Source organism: Salvelinus namaycush, chromosome 3, assembly GCF_016432855.1.
Source record: "Salvelinus namaycush isolate Seneca chromosome 3, SaNama_1.0, whole genome shotgun sequence".
NCBI classification, from domain to species: Eukaryota; Metazoa; Chordata; class Actinopteri; order Salmoniformes; family Salmonidae; genus Salvelinus; species Salvelinus namaycush.
In genome coordinates this window covers 47,560,405-47,582,514 of record NC_052309.1, presented here as the reverse complement: position 1 = coordinate 47,582,514, position 22,110 = coordinate 47,560,405, and the positions used below count along the sequence as shown (strand labels likewise).

At 41.0% G+C, this 22,110-nt stretch overlaps 1 protein-coding gene across 2 annotated transcripts; it reads right to left on the bottom strand.

The window, feature by feature from the left end:
- Positions 1 to 1,184: 1,184 nt before the first annotated feature.
- Positions 1,185 to 21,203, bottom strand: LOC120031992 (coiled-coil domain-containing protein 8-like). 2 transcript variants are annotated; one of them, XM_038977900.1, is made up of 3 exons: positions 21,069 to 21,203; positions 9,218 to 10,374; positions 1,185 to 2,802 (listed from the first exon to the last, which is right to left on the bottom strand). In XM_038977900.1, the coding sequence occupies exons 1-3, from the start codon at positions 21,178 to 21,180 to the stop codon at positions 2,668 to 2,670; spliced, it is 1,404 nt and encodes a 467-aa protein (XP_038833828.1). In that variant the 5' UTR covers positions 21,181 to 21,203; the 3' UTR covers positions 1,185 to 2,667. The 2 variants fall into 2 exon arrangements, with proteins under 2 accessions (XP_038833828.1, XP_038833821.1); XM_038977893.1 differs by having other exon boundaries at positions 9,218 to 10,377; positions 21,069 to 21,202.
- Between the last annotated feature and the right edge of the window lie 907 nt (positions 21,204 to 22,110).

The window sequence follows — 22,110 nt, the reverse complement described above, 5'->3', positions numbered from 1 at the left end:
GGATAAACATAAATGCCGAAAATAAGGTCTGTGGTAAACAGGCTTAAGGAGATCTTATACATTTTGTTCTATGAGATAATCTTCATCAGCTAAAGTAACTTTTTGTGAATTTATGTAATCAAAATAAGTCCATAAAGCACATAGACTTCATAATTCTTAAAGGCCATGTTAACTGACTGATATCTCATAGAACAATACATTTAAGATGTGTTAACCTCAGACCTTATTTTCAGCATTCATCCCAAAACCCCATTCTTTCCCCATTAATTTCCCCCATAAGAAAGACTGAACAAACCAGTTTCATTTGCGTTTTTTAGGAATACAAACTGGCAAGCTCTATATGCCCAATATCAGCCAGAATCAACCACCCTGCATAACCTTGACATCCCATTTGTTATCAATATCACTGCATTTACCCACCATCTTGTGCTTTCATGTATAAATATAATCTTTGGTTTCAATTAAATTGACAGTGCTTGGGGTTCATGAAATCAACCATGTAAATACGTTATTTAACTACATAAGAACATTCTACTTGCTTACACGGTGATTAACATACTAAGTTTTAGGATGATGGAATCACCGTTCAAGCAAAAACAGTCTTGTACTCAAACTGGAAGTGCATTTCTGAATGTTCTCTTGAATAGTTGAGCTGCTGTTCAATTGTCTGAACACCACTGACTTGTAGGTCTCTACTGCCATCCAAGGGCGATATGACTAACTGCAGCCTTACCTGTAGTACAGGCCCTTTGGTATGTGCCTCCTTCAAGAGTGCCTCCTTCAAGAGTGCCTCCCCCCCCCCAAAAACATCGACAGACAGCTTCTAATGCAGAACCGCCATGCAAGTTCAAAATACTATTGACACTACTTAGGATTCAAGGTTCCTCGCTGGGGTACTTGGATGGATCAACAGACAAGGATGTGACAGAGGTAAACATTGCTGTCATCATACAAAACAATAGCAGTGGAATGATTGAGTGGCTAGGGTAGAGTCATGTGGTCATGACAGGCTCATTTCCAAGGACATTTCCAAAGCATTCAATACTCATGACAAACAGTTTTTTGATGACTCTTAAAACCTGGTGTGGACGTTATGTTAAATTGACAAGAAACAGACAAAAAAAAAAAATCAAAATGTATTTCTTAGAAAACTAAGCATTAGCAAGAGGAAAAACAAAAAGGGGCCCCCAAATTCAATTGTGCTTTATTGACAAATACAATTGTGCTTCATCGGCAAACGATTGTACAATCTCTACAGTTGATTGCAAAGGCAGTGTCCATCCACCAAATTAAAGCTACACAATATACTTCCTGTTCCTTGCATGACAAAACCTCCCTTCCATGCTTTAGCTATTGTCGTGACACTCAGATTACAATGCTTTTCCACGGTCCTGAAAAGACAGCTGGAAAACTATTGGGGATTGATAAGTGCATGAGAATTGACTGATTCTGGATTCACGTCACAGGATATGGCATTAGAATTGAAGACTCGTTAAGGTAATGACGAGTGAGCGACGGTGGTGGTTATCGTTTCCTCTAGACTGAGGTCGATTCCCAAATGGTACCATATTCCCTATATCTATAGTGCACTACTTTTGACCCAGAGCCCTAGTGCCCTGTTCAAAAGTAGTGCACCACATAAGGAATAGGGTACGTCCCCAGATTCGACAATCAGTTCTCTGTCCCCTAAAGTAATCTGTGTTGAAGTAGTGTCTTACATGCACATTAGGCCGCGTGAAAGAGGAAAAAAAAGTCCTACAGAAGGAGAGCACGCCGGTCGAGTCCACATGGTTCAAAGTCATTGAGAAATCTCAGTGAGGAATCTTTACCTGACATCAGAGACTTCATCAAAGTCATTAAACAAATACAAAAAAAAAAGGGATCAGCACTGGGATTAGTGCATAGCACAATCTGGCCAACGTGTTAATAAGAAAACCAGTCAAAATGCCAGATTATGGAAAAATACAATTTCAAGCAAGGGAATTACTGCCACCATATCACAATGTGGTGGGCTCTGTCATGTCAAAAGTCCTCACTTGTCTAACGGATTTAGCGTAAGAAATAACCACAAGTTCTGAACATAAATGTATATTGTGTAGTACGCTACATACGTACAATATTAACTTTTACAACTGCAAATGCTTTGTACTGCAATGCTTTGTGGATTGAGGGTTTTGAGGCGAAACACTACAAATAGCCTTCATTCATTGCAGGGCAGATTAGTGACTAGCAAGTAAAGTACACTATTATTGGTTATTAATCTTGGTATTGATTGACACTATTTACATTCCAATTTTCTAAGTGTGTAATCAGCACAAACACTTAAGTGTGCAAAACAATAAGTGTAGAATGATAGTAAGGCTTAAACATGGTGAGAACGTATTTCATACAGACAAGTATAGGCCACCCAAATAAATCAAATACTAAAATCATAATTAATTTCAAAACCCAGGACTATGGTTAACAAAACAGAAAATAATATTTCCAGCATACGTGGGCAAACATTGAAAACGTGTATCGATTACAGAGTGGTCATACCATCAAACTCCCTCCTGCCCAGGTTTTTCCTGAAGCAAGAAAAAGTGGGGGAAGCTTGTGGGCAAGCAAGCGTTTCAACAATGCAGCTGGAAAAAGGCTCGTTTTAGTTCTTTCAACTTCCTTCTCTGCTCAGAAGATGTAATCTTGAGTCATCTTGAGGGAAGGCATGGCCTCGTTGACATTCTGGTCCAGCCGATGATACTCCACGTTGTTGCGAGAACACAGGCCGTCCCTCCAGCGCCGACTCTGGGCTAGCAGGAAGATCTGGAGAGAGTGGATATTCAAGTTAACATTTTACCTTTTTATTGAATACTGGGCTGTCCATTCATAAAGCGTCTCAGAGTAGTAGTCCTGATCTAGGATCACGTCCCCACTGTCCATGTAATCCTATTCATCAAGATCTAAAAAAGGCAATGCTGATCCTAAATCCGCATTCTTACTCAGATGCTTGATACATACGGACCCAAAAGTAGCTAAAATAAGCGCCATCAGGGTGATACTCAAAGGAACACAAAAAGGGCAATGAATGGAGACTACCCACGCTAACAATGTAGCTAGGCTACCTAAAAGGGAAGTAAATAGTCTCTCAATAACAAAAATTAACTCCAACTCTATATGCATTTCTGCATAATGTATATATTTAAGATGACTAAAGTTCATATTTAAATTGGGCAACTTTGATAGGGGTGGGGCCCACACAAAAATCTGGCTCACGGGACTGTGTACCCACATCCATACCCACAGATGCAGTCAGAGCCGGCCCTAAGTAAAATTTTGTTTTAAAGTAAATATGCTGCAATTATACACATTTTGTCATGGTGGAGAGAATATTTAGCACATTTTGCCATGGGGCAGAGAATGTTTTCAGTTTTACAGCTAATTTCATGAAATTCTACACATTTTGACAGAGAAATGTTTGCAGTTTTTAATATGATATCTGAATGAGTGACTAAAAAAATAAATAATGGGGGCCCCCTGGTCTGTAATTCAACCATGTTTACAAGTTTAGTTAGCAGTCTAGACTACCTTGAAAATAAATGTCAGCTGATTAAGTGACTGTCAGCAGCTGACATAAGATTATTTTTAAATTCAGCAAATATATTTTTTAATTAAAAAATAATAATAATTAAAACGGCACTGTGTATTGTACTATTCTCTCTCAACAGTAAGTTGAGACCTTGACTGGGTACCTCCCTCACAAATTATTATTATTTTTGTTGTAAATTGATCCACGGGCCTACAAAAAGGGGGGCCCTGACAGATGCCCATCCCTGATTTAGTGATCAAAACCATATTTAGCATATTTTGAGTTTCTGTAATACATCACATTTTCTGTGTTCTGTTTGTAACACTCAAGGTGTTACATGCGGGTTGATGGTCACTAGACTTGTAATGGACTATTCTCATATGTTGATAGTGATTGACGCCAGACTGGAGGTACAAGGACTGAGGACACACTGATTATTCACTGTGGTATTGATGACATTCTATGAACACTGATTCTGTAGCAGCTGACAAAGACACCCTTTTGTTTGGACTTCCCACAAGCCTCTTGAGCTGGTGTTTGGAGAACATTTGGTGCAGCCTGATTAGGAGGATAAAGGACCTATCTACAAGAGGCCAGTTAGACATTTTCTCTGCATCTGTGCTGGGTGGCGTCTCCCTATTGCAACTTGTAAATCAACCTGATTGACATTATCTGCGACTGCTCTTCTCTTTTGTTCACCTGGAAATTCCTATTACAGTGTGTGTATACAAAACATCAGGAACACCTGCTCTTTCCCTGACTGATTGACCAGGTGAAAGCTATAGTATGAGCCCTTATTGATGTCACCTGTTAAATCCACGTCAATTAGTGTAGATGAAGGGGAGGAGACAGGTTAAAGGACTTTTAAGCTTTGAGACATGGATTGTGTATGTGTGCCATTCAGAGAGGGAATGGGAAAGACAAAAGATTTAAGTGCCTTTGAACGGGACATGGTCGTAGGTGCCAGGCGCACCATTTTGAGTGTGTCAAGAACTGCAACGCTGCTGGGTTTTTCACGCTCAACAGTTTCCCATGTGTATCAAGAATGGTCCACCACCCAAAGGACATCCGGCCAACTTGACAACTGTGGGAAGCATTGGAGTCAACATGGGCCAGTATCACTGTGGAACGCTTGACACCTTTTTGTCCATGCCTCAACGAATTGAGGCTGTTCTGAGAGCAAAAGGGGGTGCAACTATGGCTGTGGCGGTCACGAAATTGTCAGCCGGTGATTGTCAAGCAAATAACTGTCGGTCTCACGGTAATTGACATGAATTAACATAAACACATTTAGCATCTGCTGGCTTCCACACATAGCCTACAAGCCACTGATGCAGACCTTTAGAACATCTACATTTTAAAAAGTCTAATAAATCCATGTAATATAGCCTACACCTTCACAATAAGTCCACTTTTTATTTTAGACAGGTCTGAAGAAGCATGACAAGAAGAAATGTAGTCTATTTCAGGAGAACAGAATAGTATACTCGGAGTTGCCCTTATGTTAGGTCCTGATGTGGATATGCCAAATGGCTGTGGGCTACACTAGTTTATTTAGCAGACAAGATTTGCTTCGAATTTCGTGGCATTATTTTGTATTATGAAAAATACAATTGAATAAAATAGAAATTGTATTTTCTCCAAACAATTTGATGCGGCTATTCTGTGTTGAGCGGTTCAGAAAGAAATAGATACTCCTATATGCTTAATTTAGAGTTAATGTAATTGTTCTACAAACTCTATATGTTTTGATTTTTAATACATTGTAAGGCTGCATGACGCGACCAACGATGATTTGAAAAATGTTGCTACTTTGTTTTTTTGCGCAGGCTGTACACACTGCATCAATCACTCATTCACAATTTGACTAGCACTTGATAATGCTTCGAATTTTACGGCAACTTCCTCTGTGTGGCCATAATGCATCCTAAAAAATCCATGCCTTTTGCGGTCAGTGGTCATTGTGGCCTTGGCCCGGAGTGCTGCGCTGGGCCCTTCTTCCTGAGTGCTGCGCGCTCCGAAGCACCTCTCACTCAGATGGCTCGCCATCATGTGATCAGGTCTCTCACAGGCTACAAGTGAAGACAGACACGTCGGGGACGCATCTGCGCATGTCCTTATCCAATTCCGAGGTGCATATTGAAGATATTGGAAAAACTGTCCACATTTACTTTGTCAGCCAACAAGATGAGTAGGACAAACAAACAGCAAAAGCCTAAGTCAATCTACTATCCCCCATAGTAAAAAAAGTTTGTTTTTTTAAAAGACGTATTCTGTGCGAGAAATAAATATTCCAAACATAGTCTGGGACAGTTGTGGGATGTGATAGATCCCAAATTAATACAACCACTAGCATTAAAAAAGAAAATTACGGAATGTGGCTGACGCAACAGATCAGAACGTTTAGCTTTAAAATGTTGATAAACTATTATTAGCAGGAGTACTCCATTATCAAAAGTGACAGCAAATGCGATAATGCTTGTATTGCTTTTGTTATAAAGATGCAATTTACGGTGAAAATTTACTTCCCCAAACTTGAAACACATACGTTGCTTATTTATTCATTACCTTTAACTAGGCAAGTCAGTTATTAACAAATTCTTATTTTCAATGACTGCCTAGGAACAGTGGGTTAACTGCCTTGTTCAGGGGCAGAACGACAGATTTTTAGTTTGTCAGCTCGGGGATTCGATCTTGCAACATTTCGGTTACTAGTCCAACGCTCTAACCACCAGGCTACCTGCCACCCCATATGTATGCCAGTTAGGCTCTATAGCCCTTGTAAAAGCGGATAAATTTGCTTCATTTTAAGAAGTTATTTGTCCACTTTAGTTGTGATACAAACCTTATCAAAATATATAGGCCTATGGGCTAGGCTACACGAGGTGTGCGACTATGATTCGAAAAAAGGCATTGTTCCTTGCGTTATGCTGGGCATCATTCACAAATGATAATATAGAATTCACAAGTGATAGGCTAATATTGTCACCCATTAGACTATTCTTGATTTAATCTTGTCTTTACATATACTTACACACACACGCAGTACCAGTCATAAGTTTGGACACACCTAATCATTCTAGGGTTTTTCCTTATTTTTACTATTTTCTACATTGTAGAATAATAGTGAAGACATCAAAACTAAGAAATAACACACATGGAATCATGTAGTAACCAAAAGTTAAACAAATCAAAATACATTTTATATTTGAGATTCTTCAAAGTAGCCACCCTTCGACTTGATGACAGCCTTGCCCACTCTTGGCATTCTCTCAACCAACTTCATGAGGTTGTCACCTGGAATGTATTTAAATTAATTGGTGTGGCTTAAAAGTTAATTTGTGGAATTTCTTCCCTTCTTAATGCGTTTGAGCCAATCAGTTGTGTTGTGACAAGGTAGGGGTGGTATACAGCAGATGGTCTTTTACCAAATAGTGCTCAGTCCATATTATGGCAAGAACAACTCAAATAGGCAAAGAACCGACAGTCCATCATTACTTTAAGTCATGAAGGTCAGTCAATCCAGAAAAAGTCAAGAACTTTGAAGGTTTCTTCAAGTGCAGTCGCAAAAACCAAGCGCTATGATGAAACTGGCTCATGAGAACTGTCACAGGAATGGAAGATCCAGAGTTACTTCTGCTGCAGAGGATGAGTTACTCGTGAATCAGGCATTCATGGTCGAATTGCTGCAAAGAAACCACTACTAAAGGACACCAATAAGAAGAAGAGACTTGCTTAGGCCAAGAAACACAAACAATGGACATTAGACCAGTGGAAATTTGTCCTTTGGTCTGGAGTCCAAATTGGATATTTTTGGTTACAACCGCCATGTGAGACGCAGTGTGGGTGAACGGATGATCTCCGCATGTGCATTTCCCATCGTTTCCCCACACTTAACCAGCATGGCTACCAAAGCATTCTGCAGCAATACACCGTCCCATCTGGTTTGGGCTTAGTGGGACTATCATTTGTTTTTCTACAGTACAATGACCTAAAACACATCCAGGCTATCTAATGGCTATTTTACCACGAAGGAGAGGGATGGAGTGCTGCATCAGATGACCTGGTCTCCACAATCCCCCGACCTCAACCAAATTGAGATGGTTTGGGATGAGTCAGACCGCAGAGTGAAGGAAAAGCAGCCAACAAGTGCTCAGCATATGTGGGACCTCCTTCAAGACTGTTGGAAAAGCATTCCAGGTGAAGCCGGTTGAGAGAATGCCAGGAGTGTTCAAAGCTGTCATCAAGGCAAAGGGTGGCTATTTGAAGAATCTCAAATATAAAATATATTTAGATTTGTTTAACACTATTTTTGGTTACTACATGATTCCATGTGTGTTATTTCATAGTTTTGATGTCTTCACTCTTATTCTACAATGTAGAAAACAGTAAAGATAAGAGAAAAACCCTTGAATGAGTAGGTGTTCTAAAACTTTTGACAGGTAGAGTATGTGTGAAATTTGTTTTTGATTTAGAATGGACAATTATCACACACCTGTATCAAAACAGGGGCAGCAGGAAGAAATACATGTAATCTATGCACTTAAATAGCGAATGGAGGTCACTTTTCCTGTGGTTCATTTTCATGCCAGCCAGGTAGGCTATACTCCTGTTGTAAAGATAAGCAATGAGCTTAACATTAGGAAAGTTGAGAAGTAAATATAGTAAGGCTAGCCTATAGAAAGCTGACAGGATCCTCCTCTTTTTAAGAGGCCATCATTCAGTTTTCACGTAATTGCATAGTCTATAGAAATGTTGTGCAACATGAGCTCATGGGCTCTCATGGTGTTTGATTAGATTTTCAATTACATTTGCATTGATGTCAGAATGATTTAGAGAGACAATAGAGTGCTGAGTACCAGGCAGTTGGCAAGTCTGGTAGGCTACTAGCAGCAGCATCAGAGCTTGGAGAGGCCTAATTGGAGTGGCAGGTAGCCTAGTGGTTAGAGCATTGGGCCAGTAACCGAAAGGTTGCTAGATCGAATTCCCGAGCTGACAAGGTGAAAATCTGTCGTACTCCCCCTGAACAAGGCAGTTAACCCACTGTTCCTAGGCCGTCATTGTAAATAAGAATTTGTTCTTAACGGACTTGACTAGTTAAATAAAAAATGTTAAAAATAAATACATTTGCGTGATTAAACGGTCACGTGGAATTTGACTGCCTTCGTGACTCGTGACCGCCGGTGTGGCGGTAATACGTTCCTAGCCGCAACTCAATATTAGGAACATGTTCCTGATGTTTTGTGCACTCAGTGTATAGCCAAGGCTACTAGTTTACGAGCTAGAGAGAAGGGGAAGAGACGTGCGAGTTGCCAGCGGAGATGCACGAATTACAGTGAAATACCCGCCGGAGTTTAGGCTACCCTTTTTCAATAAGTGTTTGCACCGATTTTAGATAAAGCACTCAAATTAAAATGTAGGCCTAGTGTCAACATAACCACCCATTGCTTCACTAAAATGTATTGATCAATGGCTGATAGGCTATGGACAGGTTGCATGTATGTGTCCATTTTATAGCCTAGGCCAGGTGTTTCCCAACTCCTCGAGTGCCCACAACAGTACACATGTGTGTGTGTATTGAAGGGGTTCGGTACAGCAGAAATCAAACAAACAGTCTCGTATGGATTAATAAAGTACTCCCCCTCTGCTTACCTTCCTCTTGTTGTGGTAGGTGATGTATACAATGGCCACCAGGAAGGCCAGGATGACCAGGTGGAAGAAGAAGTGGGAGTCCTCGTCCTGGGTGGTGTAGATGTTGGTGTCCTTCATACGTACGTCTATCTTCCCAGCACTCTTTGCTGGGCTGAGCACCACCTGGTCATCGTCGGCGTCCACCATGCTGTCGTCGTTCTCCTCGTTGAGGTCTTGGCTGCCAAAGTTCTGGTTCTGGTCCAGAGGGACCTTAACAGCTAGTCCAATGTCATCGTTGTCTTCACCACCTTCTTCCTCATTTTCTCTGCCGTACATGTCTGTCTCGCTCTGGGACTCCAGGGTGTTGACAGGCACTAGATCGCTCTCTTGCTCATCCTCTGTTGCGTCCATGGGGCCGACGAGCTTGGTGTTGGAGGCAGGGCTTGGTTTCTCCAGGATGGGCTTGGCAGGCTCTGGGGCTTTGACTGTGGTGGTGCTGGTGGCTGGAGCTGCAGTCATGGCCGGGGCAGCATCAGCATCTGAATCAGCAGGTTTGGGAGGTAGTTTTTCAGGAGTCAGTCCTGATTTATCTAATTTGGTTTTGTTCTTGTCTGCAGTTTTTGCATACTTGCCAACATTTGTTTCAGCAATAATGGCAGTGGATTCAGCTATAACCTCCCCTTTGGTGTATGGTGCATCATCACGTGCTATTACATCATCGATAGGTGTGTCCTTGATGGGTGTGTCTTCTATAGGTGTGGCAGCAGCGTCCTTAATGGGTGTGGCAGCAGCGTCCTTGACGGGTGTGGCAGCAGCGTCCTTGACGGGTGTGGCAGCAGCGTCCTTGACGGGTGTGGCAGCAGCGTCCTTGACGGGTGTGGCAGCAGCGTCCTTGACGGGTGTGGCAGCAGCGTCCTTGACGGGTGTGGCAGCAGCGTCCTTGACGGGTGTGGCAGCAGCGTCCTTGACGGGTGTGGCAGCAGCGTCCTTGACGGGTGTGGCAGCAGCGTCCTTTGCATCTGCTGTTACAGCCTTAATTACTGTTGCATCAGGTGTTGTAGCATTGTCACTGGTTGCTTTGCCGTCTGTTGTACCAGTGCTGATGGCTGTTTCTGCATCATTGCTGGCTGGTGCCAAAGGCAAGGGTTCTAAATCATCAACTCCTGGATCCAGAGAAACTGCTGAAAATTAGAGAAGTAGGAATTGAAAACAAAACCGTCACCACACTCATTTGGACATCTGTTCACATTCTTCACTTTACAAAACAAGTCATGGGGTTTAATCTTTTTGTAGCCTACAGGAGATTTGAAAATAAGCGTGGTGAAATCTTTAGTGGAAAAATGTAGCCAAGTTATATCGCCTAGGCCTAATCATCAAATTGTACATGATACACACATCTTACCATTCTACATCTGACCTGTAATGGTTGTCATGGCGCCATCCCTTTGAATGTGTTCTGTGTTAGATAAAAGAAAATAGTAGGTTCTCTTTGCCCTCTGAGTTGGGTGTCCAATCAAAAATGCATATAAAAAAAGTGTACCAATGGTCCAAACCTCATAATCCGTTAACAAGTTCTTACCCTTGTAAGATGGCTAAAAGTATGGTGACTAAATCAACGGTACTGTATATCAGAGCTCGGTGCTTATTATCGGAAGTATTAGGTTATGAAATCTAAATTTTGGGATATAATGTTAATGATATTGTAATGTAATGAAACAGGCAGGGAGCAGGTCTCGAACCCTCGACCTTCTAGCCCGAAGTCAAGCGCGCTATCGACTGTGCCGCAAAAGCATGCTCGTGCGGCAGAGTCGATATCCGCGCTTATAAACCCAGGGTCGTTGCAATATGTTAGAAAAATACCCCACTGAGCAATTCAGAACATGAATAATCTTACTTGTCTTAGTCAAATTTGTTCTAATAACATAAGGAAGTGAAATTTCATCACCAAAGCGTGTTTTCACCCACGCTGGGCAGAGCGGGTAGGCACCCTACTCTGAGTTTATCAGTATACGCTTCTCACTGTAGAAATGTGCAGTGTACTGTACAGTAAATATCTACTTAATTCATATGCATTCTGTCACTGTACAAAACGTTCAGTCAGGCATCCAATGAGAGAGATGTTTGTTCTAGCTCCTGCCATCTCATGCCTTTGGCCGGTCCTCTTAAATCAATGGCCCGATTCAACCAGAGAGTCAACATGATTTTATACTCATGGGACTTTGATATTCATCGGCCAAGCTGTGGGTTAAGATGGGCGGGGAAACTGAAGAATAGAGGCCAAGTTAGCAGTCGCCACACAGAATGGGAGTTTTCATTCCTGGAAGCTACTGCCAGCATCAACATTGAATAAGAAGAGGCAAGGCCGTCAGAAGATGATTAGGGATGGGGTTGGGTTGGGATAATTATTTCTCCCCATGCTGCAGACGGCTATTTCGATCCGCTCAAACAGTAAAGGCCCAGTGCACTACTTTTGTAGGAAGAAAAAAAATCTCCTTAAAAAATATACACTGCTCAAAAAAATAAAAGGGAACACTAAAATAACACATCCTAGATCTGAATGAATGAAATATTCTTATTAAATACTTTTTTCTTTACATAGTTTAATGTGCTGACAACAAAAATCACACAAAAATGATCAATGGAAATCAAATTTATCAACCCATGGAGGTCTGGATTTGGAGTAACACTCAAAATTAAAAGTGGAAAACCACACTACAGGCTGATCCAACTTTGATGTAATGTCCTTAAAACAAGTCAAAATGAGGCTCAGTAGTGTGTGTGGCCTTCACGTGCCTGTATGACCTCCCTACAACGCCTGGGCATGCTCCTGATGAGGTGGCGGATGGTCTCCCGAGGCATCTCCTCCCAGACCTGGACTAAAGCATCCGCCAACTCCTGGACAGTCTGTGGTGCAACGTGGCGTTGGTGGATGGAGCGAGACATGATGTCCCAGATGTGCTCAATTGGATTCAGGTCTGGGGAACGGACGGGCCAGTCCAAACTGTATGCAGAATGCTTGACAGAAATGGTAGAAGGCGAATGTTGAACTTTTGTTGCACACATATCCAGATGATGCTGCGGACCATTTTTTGCGCAATGACGCTGTCAGTGCGATCGAGGCAGCACTGGGAGTCTGGGCTGCATCATTATCGTGGGGGAAAGAGCCAATAACGTGTTGTAATACCAACACCTGACTCACATCTGCGTGACACGTCATCTTAAAAAAAAATAGCATTGAGCTATATTGTTAATCTGCAGGCTATTATAATATAGTAAACCTCTCAACTGCGGCAGGGTCTACTCATACCATTTTGACAGTGGTGTAAAGTACTTAAGTAAAAATACAACTAAAGTATCTGTACTTCATTATTTATATTTTTTGACTACATTCCTAAAGTAAATTATGTACTTTTTACTCCACACATTTTCCCTGACACCCAAAAGTACTAGTTACAATTTGAATGCTTAGCAGTACAGGACAAAAAGTCCAATTCACACACTTGTCAAGAGAACGTCCCTGGTCATCCCTACTGCCTCTGATCTGGTGGACTCACTAAACATAAATGCTTCCATCGTAAATTATGTCAGTGTTGGAGTAATCACCAAATGTCAAAAAAAAGTAATAAAAAAGGAAATTGTGCCATCTGGTTTGCTAAATATAAGGAATTTGATGTATAGCATTTACTTTGTACTTTTACTGAAGTATGACATTTGAGTACTTTTTCCACCACTGTACTTAAGTACATTTAAAATCTGATACTTTTAGACTTACTCAAGTAGTATTTTACTGGGTTACTTTCACTTTTACTTCAGTCATTTTATATTAAGGTATCTTTACATTTACTCAAGTATGACAATCGAGTACTTTTTCCACCTCTGAATTTTGATTAGATTTTATTTATTTTAGGTTCAAAAGAAGCATACTGGCAACTGTAGCTTTTATTCCGTTACATTTTTGGCACCAATGCATTTGATGTAAACAGCATGGCAATTACACACTCCAAGATTAATTATATGCAACATGCATCAATCCATTCTAGGCCTATCTAACAATGCATGTATCATCATCCTAGCCTATATTATAGCTGGGATCTTTCTACCTCGTCATATCAACATCTTCATTATTATATTGCTGACATTCCAACTCGAATCGATTGATCAAGTGGTTACAGCCTACTGTTACATGATAGATGTGCCATATTCGTGTCATAAGCCCCCCCCCCCCCCCCCCCCCTCCTAAAATAACATTTAGAAAAATGTAATGCGTCAGCAGTCAGTCACTTGCAAAGTATATACTGCTGCGGTCATAATGAAGGAGCTGATCGTGGACTTCAGGAAACAGCAGAGAGCACGCCCCTATCCACATCGACGGGACCGCAGTGGAGAAGGTGAAAAGCTTAAAGTTCCTCGGCGTACGCATCGCCGACAATCTGAAATTGTCCACCCACACAGACAGTGTGGTGAAGAAGGCGCAAAACAGCGCCTCTTCAACCTCAAGAGGCTGAAGAAATTCGGCTTGGCCCCTAAGACCCTCACAAACTTTTACAGATGCACAGTTGAGAGCATCCTGTCGGACTGTATCACCGCCTGGTACGGAAACTGTACCGCAACCGCAGAGCTCTCCAGAGGGTGGTGCGGTCTACCCAACACATCACCGGGGGGGCACAATGCCTGCCCTCCAGGACACCTTCAGCACCCGATGTCACAGGAAGGCCAAAAAGATCAAGGACATCAACCACCCAAGCCACGGCCTGTTCACCCCACTACCATCCAGAAGGCAAGGTCAGTACAGGTGCATCAAAGCTGGGACCGAGAAATAGCTTCTATCTCAAGGCCATCACACTGTTAAATAGCCATCACTGCCCGGCTACCACCCAGTTACTCAACTCTGCACCTTAGAGGCTGCTGTCCTATAGACATATAATCACTTGTCACTTTAATAATGTTTACATACTGCATTACTCATTTCATATGGATATACTGTATTCTAATCTACTGTATTTTAGTCAATGCTACACCGACATTGCTCATCCTAATATTGATATATTTCTATTTTACTTTAGATTTGTGCATATTGTTAGATTTTACTGCACTGTTGGAGCTAGGAATACAAGCATTTCGCTACACCCGCAATAACATCTGCTAAATATGTGTATGTGACCAATAACATTAGATTTTATGTTGTTGAAAGTGGCTAGAGGACACAGTAATGACAGAAAAATTATATACCAGGCCTACTAGAAAAATAATATGCTACTGAAAATACTAGGATAACCATCGTATAGTACGAATCATGAAAGGAGCTTGGCTACGTTTCATTCTTTGCGCCCCATTTAATAAGAGACGAAATGCAAATCTGACACCAATGCTGACGTCATTCAAATCAAATTGTATGTCACATGCACAGAATACAACAGGTGTAGACCTTACAGTGAAATGCTTACTTACAAGCCCTTAACCAACAATGCAGTTAAGAAAAAAATACACAAAAAAAGGAATAAAAGCAACAAATAATTAAAGAGCAGCAGTAAAATAACAATAGCGAGGCTATATACAGGGGGTACCGGTACAGAGTCAATGTGCGGGGGCACCGGTTAGTCGAGGTAATATATACATGTAAGTAGAGTTAAAGTGACTATGCATAGAAAATAACAGAGTAGCAGCAGCGTAAAGGGGGGGGGGGGGGGGGCGTGCAAATAGTCTGGGTAGCATTTGATTAGACGTTCAGGAGTCATGGCTTGGGGGTAGAAGCTGTTTAGAATCCTCTTGGACCTAGACTTGGCGCTGCCTACAGTTCTCATTCTATCTAATTAAAGAGAACCCTATTTTAGGAAACTTTCTGGAATGGACATAGAGAGGATTAGCAAACCATACACTCACACCCACCCACCTAAAATGATCCATCAATCAAAGCCGCCTGCAGCGCTTCTCACTCAGACTCAAGCAAATCACATTAAAACCTTGCCTTAACTTCAAATCCTTTCTGTAGGTAATCAAAAATGAGTCTACATTATAGGAAAATGTTAAATCAATGTAGCCTATCATATAAATTTAACGAGGAAAGTTAAGGGGAAGATAGACAGCAGTGATATTAGCCTGGTCTCAGTCCAGACGTAACATAGTAAATGTAAATCCAAGATTCAAATTAGTAAGATGTTATGTTTGGTATGGTTACATACAAAAGAAGGTTACTTAAGGCAAAAATAAAAGGAGTGTGCATGGGTGGGCGTATAACGCAAACGTCTAGCAACCCAAAGGTTGCATGTTCGAATCTCATCACGGACAACATTAGCATTTTAGCAACTGTTCGACTACTTACTACTTTTTAGCTACTTTGCATGTTAGCTAACCCTTCTCCTAATCCTTTTAGTTAACCCTTCCCCTAACCCTTTAACCTAACCTCTAGCTAATGTTAGTAAGTGGCCTTGCACAAGCCTTGGCTAGAGCAAGCCAAAACGTTCATAGCCTCCTGCCCTATCTCCTGATTCTATAGCGTGAGGCAGCTAGATCTACAAGTACACCCCCTGGACAGGATGCTAGTCTATCCCCTTAATACTGAGTGGCAAGCAGAGAAGCCTCAGGTCCCATTTTCTAGTCTGGTATAAGCCAGGGGATCGATCTCACAACCTTCTAATCTCAGGGCAGACTAACCACAAGGCCACTTGAGCTAGCTAACATAAAGCGTTACATATTGCACGTTTCGCAAATTATCATACGAATTCTAATTTGTAACATATATGAAATGGATAGAAATCCACCAATGAATACATACCATATGAAACGTAACATATAATACTAAATGAGTGTCCCGCATTTACATACAGAATAATACGAAATGCTCTGAGAACAGGTTGGTGATATAGGCTTAGGCCAGTGAACAAGCACACCGGATTCAGCTTGTCAACTAACCGACAAGCCCTCAATGAGTTGAATGAGGTGTGTTTGTTAAGGGCTACAACAAAACGGTGTACTGTTGGGGGAACTCGACGACCAGTGTTGGGAAACACTTGGCCTAGGCTATATGAATTGGAAATTAACAACCATTAAATACAAACATACATGCAACCTATCCATAGCCTATCAGCCATTGATCAATACATTTTAGTGAAGCAATGGGTGGTTCTGTTGACACTAGGCCTACATTTTAATTGGAGTGCTTTATCTAAAATTGGTGCAACCACTTATTGAAAAAGGGTAGCCTAAACTCTGGCGGATATTTCACTGTAATTCATGCATTTCCGCTGGCAATTCGCCCATCTCTTCCCCTTCTCTCTAGCTCTTAAAATAGTAGCCTTGGCTATACACTGAGTGCACAAAAGATTAGAAACACGTTCCAAATATTGAGTTGGACCCCCTTTTGCCCTCAGAACAGCCCCAATTTGTTGAGGGATGGACTACAAGGTGTCGAAAGCGTTCCACGGGGATGCTGGCTCATGTTGACTCCAATGCTTCCCACAGTTGTATCAAGTTGGCAGGATGTCCTTTGGGTGGTGGACCATTCATGCTCTACAAAAATATAATCAGAGTTTGATTTCTAAACCAGATGAGTTCTCAAACAGCAGCTGCCCAATTCCATGGTGGGCATGCATAATGTTGGATGCATTAGAATACAATATATGGAGAATGATAAAGAGCCTGTAGGATTATATAAAAAATAGTTGGGAAACTAATGTTTGAGTTTCAAATACTAATTGTTCAGTGAATGTGAGTATATTTAGGTGGTTTAAATGATTAACTTTCCTACTAACCTAAAAGTTAACGGTGCCAATCCATTCATTATTCTATTAACTATGAGTGTGAGACATGTTTTCCATAATGTTTGTTTCATGCACATATATGCAGGGGAAAATAACACCATCAAAGTGTTTCCCCATTTATTGAGAACGGAAACAAATCGTGTAGATCGGAAAAAGTATGTTTTCAATATAGACAAGAAAAATACAATAATGTGTGTGTTATTAGTTTAAGCACATTATATTTGTCTATTGTTGTGACTTAGATGAAGATCAGATCAAATTTGATGACCAATTTATGCAGAAATCCAGTTAAATCCAAAGGGTTCACATACTTTTCCTTGTCAGTGTATGCTCCCAGCAGGCCCAGTTATTCAGGAAAGCTTGCTCTGCCTTTCCGTTCTGACCAGCTATTCTTTATGTGTGGCATAAACACAACCAGTCAAAGTAGTAATCTGATTAGGCTAGTTCAAAAGTCTCCTGTAGTCTACTTGCGCACGTTCGTCCAAAATATACCGAACAAAAATATAAACCGCAACATCTAAAGTGTTTGTTTCAATGTTTCATGAGCTGAAATACAAGATCCCGAAAATTTGCCATACCCACAAAGTTTATTTCTCTCGAATTCTGAGCACAAATTTGTTTAGATCCCTGTTAGTGAGCACTTCTCCTTTGCCAAGATAATCCATCCATCCGACAGGTGTGGCATATCAAGAAGCTGATTAAACAGCATGATCATTACACAGGTGCACAAAGGCTACTAAAATATGGAGTTGTCACACAACGCCACAAGTTTTGAGGGAGCGTGCAATTGATATGCTGACTGCTGGAATATCCAACAGAGCTGTTGCCAGAAAATTGAATGTTCAATTCTCTACCACAAGCTGTTTCCAACATCTTAAAAGAGAATTTGGCAGTGCGTCCAACCGACCTCACAACCGTAGACCACGTATAACCACGCCAGCGCAGGACCTCCACATCTGGCTTCTTCACCTGCAGGATTGTCTGAGACCAGCCACCCAAACTATAGAGTATTTCTGTCTTTAATAAACATTTATGGGGAAAAACTCATTCTGATTTGCTGGGCCTGGCTCCCTAGTGGGTGGTCCTATGCCATCCCATGGCTACGCCACTGCCCAGTCATGTGAAATAAATAAGGCCCTAATCTATGTATTTCAATTGACTGATTTCCGTATATGAACTGTAACTCTGTAAAATCATTGAAATTGTTACATGTGTTTTATATTTTTCTTCAGTATATAATTCCAGCAGCCAAACTGTGCAGATTGTAGTGTTGAAAACACAAACCGTGTTGAAGTGCCCAAAGTCTGTATGTTTTGCCTATTGGTTGTGGTGCATTTGTACAGAAACCTGTTGGTGTGAAATTTGTTGCATACATTTTATATATTACATCAAAATGTTGAAAATCAGATTTGCACCTAGCTGGTCATTGTCTGCAGCCGGCTCTGATTGTATTGTAGGTCTAATGAAACAGGCAGGGAGAGTTAGCTCATCTGTCGTGGTCTGCGAACCCTCAACCTTCTGGCCCGGAGCTCTGTGTGACATCGACTCTGCCACAAAAGCATTCTGAAGTGGTAAAGTCGATATCCACGTTTATAAACACAGGGTCACTACAGTTATTGTTATTTGTGGTCATAAAATGTTGAACTGTCCCATAGGTGACTTGGTGAGAGGTATCAGTAGTTTAATTAGTTGAAACTTAATTACTCTTCGCAAAACAATGTCCATAAAGGCTAGAACACTTTACAATGCAAGAAGATAGCTTACAAAGCTGGAAGCTACTGGTAACTTTCCTTGCTATGCTAGCTGACAGCTAAAACTAACAAATTCACTAGCCTAGTACTTTCTTTGTGATCATTTGCAAACCATAATGTAAAATATGCTGGTTTCAAAGATGATTGCCACCAAAACTTTATTAATTAACTTAAAAATCGGTCTCTTTCTCACATCTCTCTAAGATGATCTACTGCCTCAGCGAAGGGCTCCGATGGGCAGATTTGGATACAAGGGATCTCAGAATTGACTTTTCGTAGCAGGTTAGGAGAATTTTGTATTTATTTATTTTTCATTTAACTAGACAAGTCAGTTAAGAACAAATTCTTATTTACAATGACGGCCTATCCCGGCCAAACCCTAAGGACGCTGGGCCAATTGTGCGCCACCCTATGGGACTCCCAATCACTGCCGTTTGTGATACAGCCTGGAATCAAACCAGGCTGTATCTAGCACTGAGATGCAGTGCCTTAGACCGCTGCGCCACTCGGTATCAGGTTAGAAGAATAAACGTAGCACGTTAGGATAATTAGGTTAAGGTTTGGAAAAGAGTTAGTTTTAGCTAAAACGAAGAAAAAAACTTTGTCAATTTGATTAACCAGTAATCTTGGGATGCAGTTTAAGAGTGCGCGCAATTAAAAATAAATAAAAAATAAGCTACTTCTATACAAATAAGTCCCAAATTTCAGAGAAATAGATTTTCATGCGGCTACAGATGACATCAGCCAAAACAAGCTCAATAACTCAACGCATGCACACACTCCTACTGAATACACATTCACCTGTATTGATTTACCCAGAGATTTACCATTCAAATAAATTACCATTATGTTGTTAAATTGGTAAAAGTCAAATTGATTTAATGAATACATGGCCGTATCTGAAAAATATTGACGTAACATTTTTCTAATGTAATGATGCCCAACGATTGCAAAGAGCAGTAGCTGAGTTTATATGTCTGGATCAAGTGTCATTCTGTGCCTTTGGCTAATATGCCTTTTTTTGCTGTGGCATCATTTTGGTATTGAGTATTGTGATACTTAACATGGTAAAGAAATGCTCTCATAACAGGTTAAACGCAGTAGGATGACAGGTCGACAGATGGGCTCTCTTTCCGTAACTCAAGAAACTATGGGGGCAATCTCAGCAGCCCGCACAAGGCACAGTGAATGGGCTACTGTTGAGAGTGATTAGACTGTTATGGATAGCATGTCATGTCAATTTGGATGCTGTAGAAATAGGCCACATGGTTTCGCTTTCCATGAATGTGGCATCATGTAATGCTCCTAAAAGAGGAACAATGATCCTAAGAAAGGAACTCATAGCAGTTCGGCTTTAGCACAAAAGGGACATGACTAGCTATATGAGATATGAGACAATAAGGCCAGAGTTGTAGTTTTGTCCCCAAAAAATCTGCTCTGGTCTCGAAAAATGATATTTTCATAGTCCTCAAGACATTTTCAGAAGGCGATAAGGACCTTGGAAAAGCATTCCCATGAAGACAAGCTCTATATCAATACCATATACAGTATTATCAAGTAAAACATGTTGATATTAAAATGATGTAAAGGCAGAAACGAAAATATTTTATAAGTAGGGTTGTGATAAGGAAATCATTTTGTTGACATTTCCTTATTGGGCCTCTGCTTAGAGAACAGCGTTTCCATTTCACTGACAGAATGCTTATTATTTCAGATACATGGTGAGGGACACCTGGTCGGACAGTCCGTTTCTCTCAGTCAAACCTGGAATTAGAGTCCAAGACCCCAACATAACTCGCTAACTGTAGCTGGCTTGTTACAACCAAAATAATATCTATAAAGTGGGTTTTCTAACCATTGAGATACTATAAAATTCATATTCTAATACCTAATTATAATGATTCTAACACTAAAGCATTGTGCTACTAGCTAGTTAACTACCAATTATCAGCAGAATCGTGACAAAATTAATCTTTACTTTCACTTTGACGCCAAACTAGCGAGCCCTCTGTGGCTAGGATTGGAAACTGTAACGTTCGTTAGGTAACATTAATGGTCACTGATGACAGATTAGATGATTAGGCCTGTAAAATTTTAACCCTGACTTCTATTTCTGACAGAGTTGGCTGCCATGCTCCTCATCTAACACCTTGGCAAGTCACTAGGCGGCACCCATATACCTCAGACGGCGTCACAGCAGGAGCTGGTCGTCGACTAGCTACTGTAGCTAGGTGAAAACTGAACGCAGATACTGGTTCAGGTGAAAGCAGATACTAGTTCAGGTGAAAGCTAGCTACGTTAGCTCACTCTCAACATAAAACTAACCATAATCGATGGTAACTTCGTTTTGAATATTAAACATACCGTTTTGGGTTGCCAGCGGAGCCGAAATACAGTTGGGAGGAAACAGTTGTAACATGATAAAAACGAAACATTGAATTTTCCAGCTACGTCCCATCTTCCTGCAAGTCGCCATCTTGTTTGTGAGTGATCATTAAGGGGCGTGGTTAAAATGCAAAGAGGGGACGTAGAACAGATGACAACCGAAACTGAACGGTCCTTTGTACTTGCCACCTGAGTGGGGATGAGGACTGTCTGATCAGTTGGAAAGATAGCTTTATGTATACTGAAAACTATAAACGCAACATCAAACATTTTACTGAGTTACAGTTCATATAAGGAAATCAGTCAATTAAATAAATTAATTAGGCCCTAATCTATGGATTTCACTCCTGGGCTGGGGCGCACCCATCGGGGAGCCAGGCCCAGCCAATCAGAAGCAGTTTTTTTCCAGACGAAAGGGCGTTATTACAGACATAAATACTCCTGTTTCATCAGCTGTCCAGGTGGCTGGTCTCAGACGATCCCGCAGGTGAAGAAACCGGATGTGGAGGTTCTTGGCTGGCATGGTCACACGTGGTCTGCGGTTGTAAAGCCGGTTGGACTTACTGACAAATTCTCTAAAACGATGTTGGAGGCGTCTTATCGTAGAGAAATTAACAGTTATAGTCTAAGGTAGATATGAATATAGGCCTACAGCAAATCCAAGGCTTTTATTTCCAATATCATTGCATTATGGGTGAAAAAAAAGCACAGAGGCATTCAATATGTTCTTTATTTAACAGGGAGTAACAACGTCAGGTACACAGAGTTTGTCTGTTCCAACACCATCATCGGAAGACTACCATTCCTTGTAAAATCATTTGTATTAAGAGGGATGTTGAATAGTGTGCAGGACAGGTTACCTTTCTCTTTAGGAACAATTGAGGTTTGCCTTAAACTTCACAGGCAGGTAAGTATTCAAGAACATTGTTAATATAATATTTTTGCTATATGTAATAAAAAATAATTCACACCAAATGCACAGACAGACGAGTCAAAAAAAGGTTTTTATCCTAAATGGCAC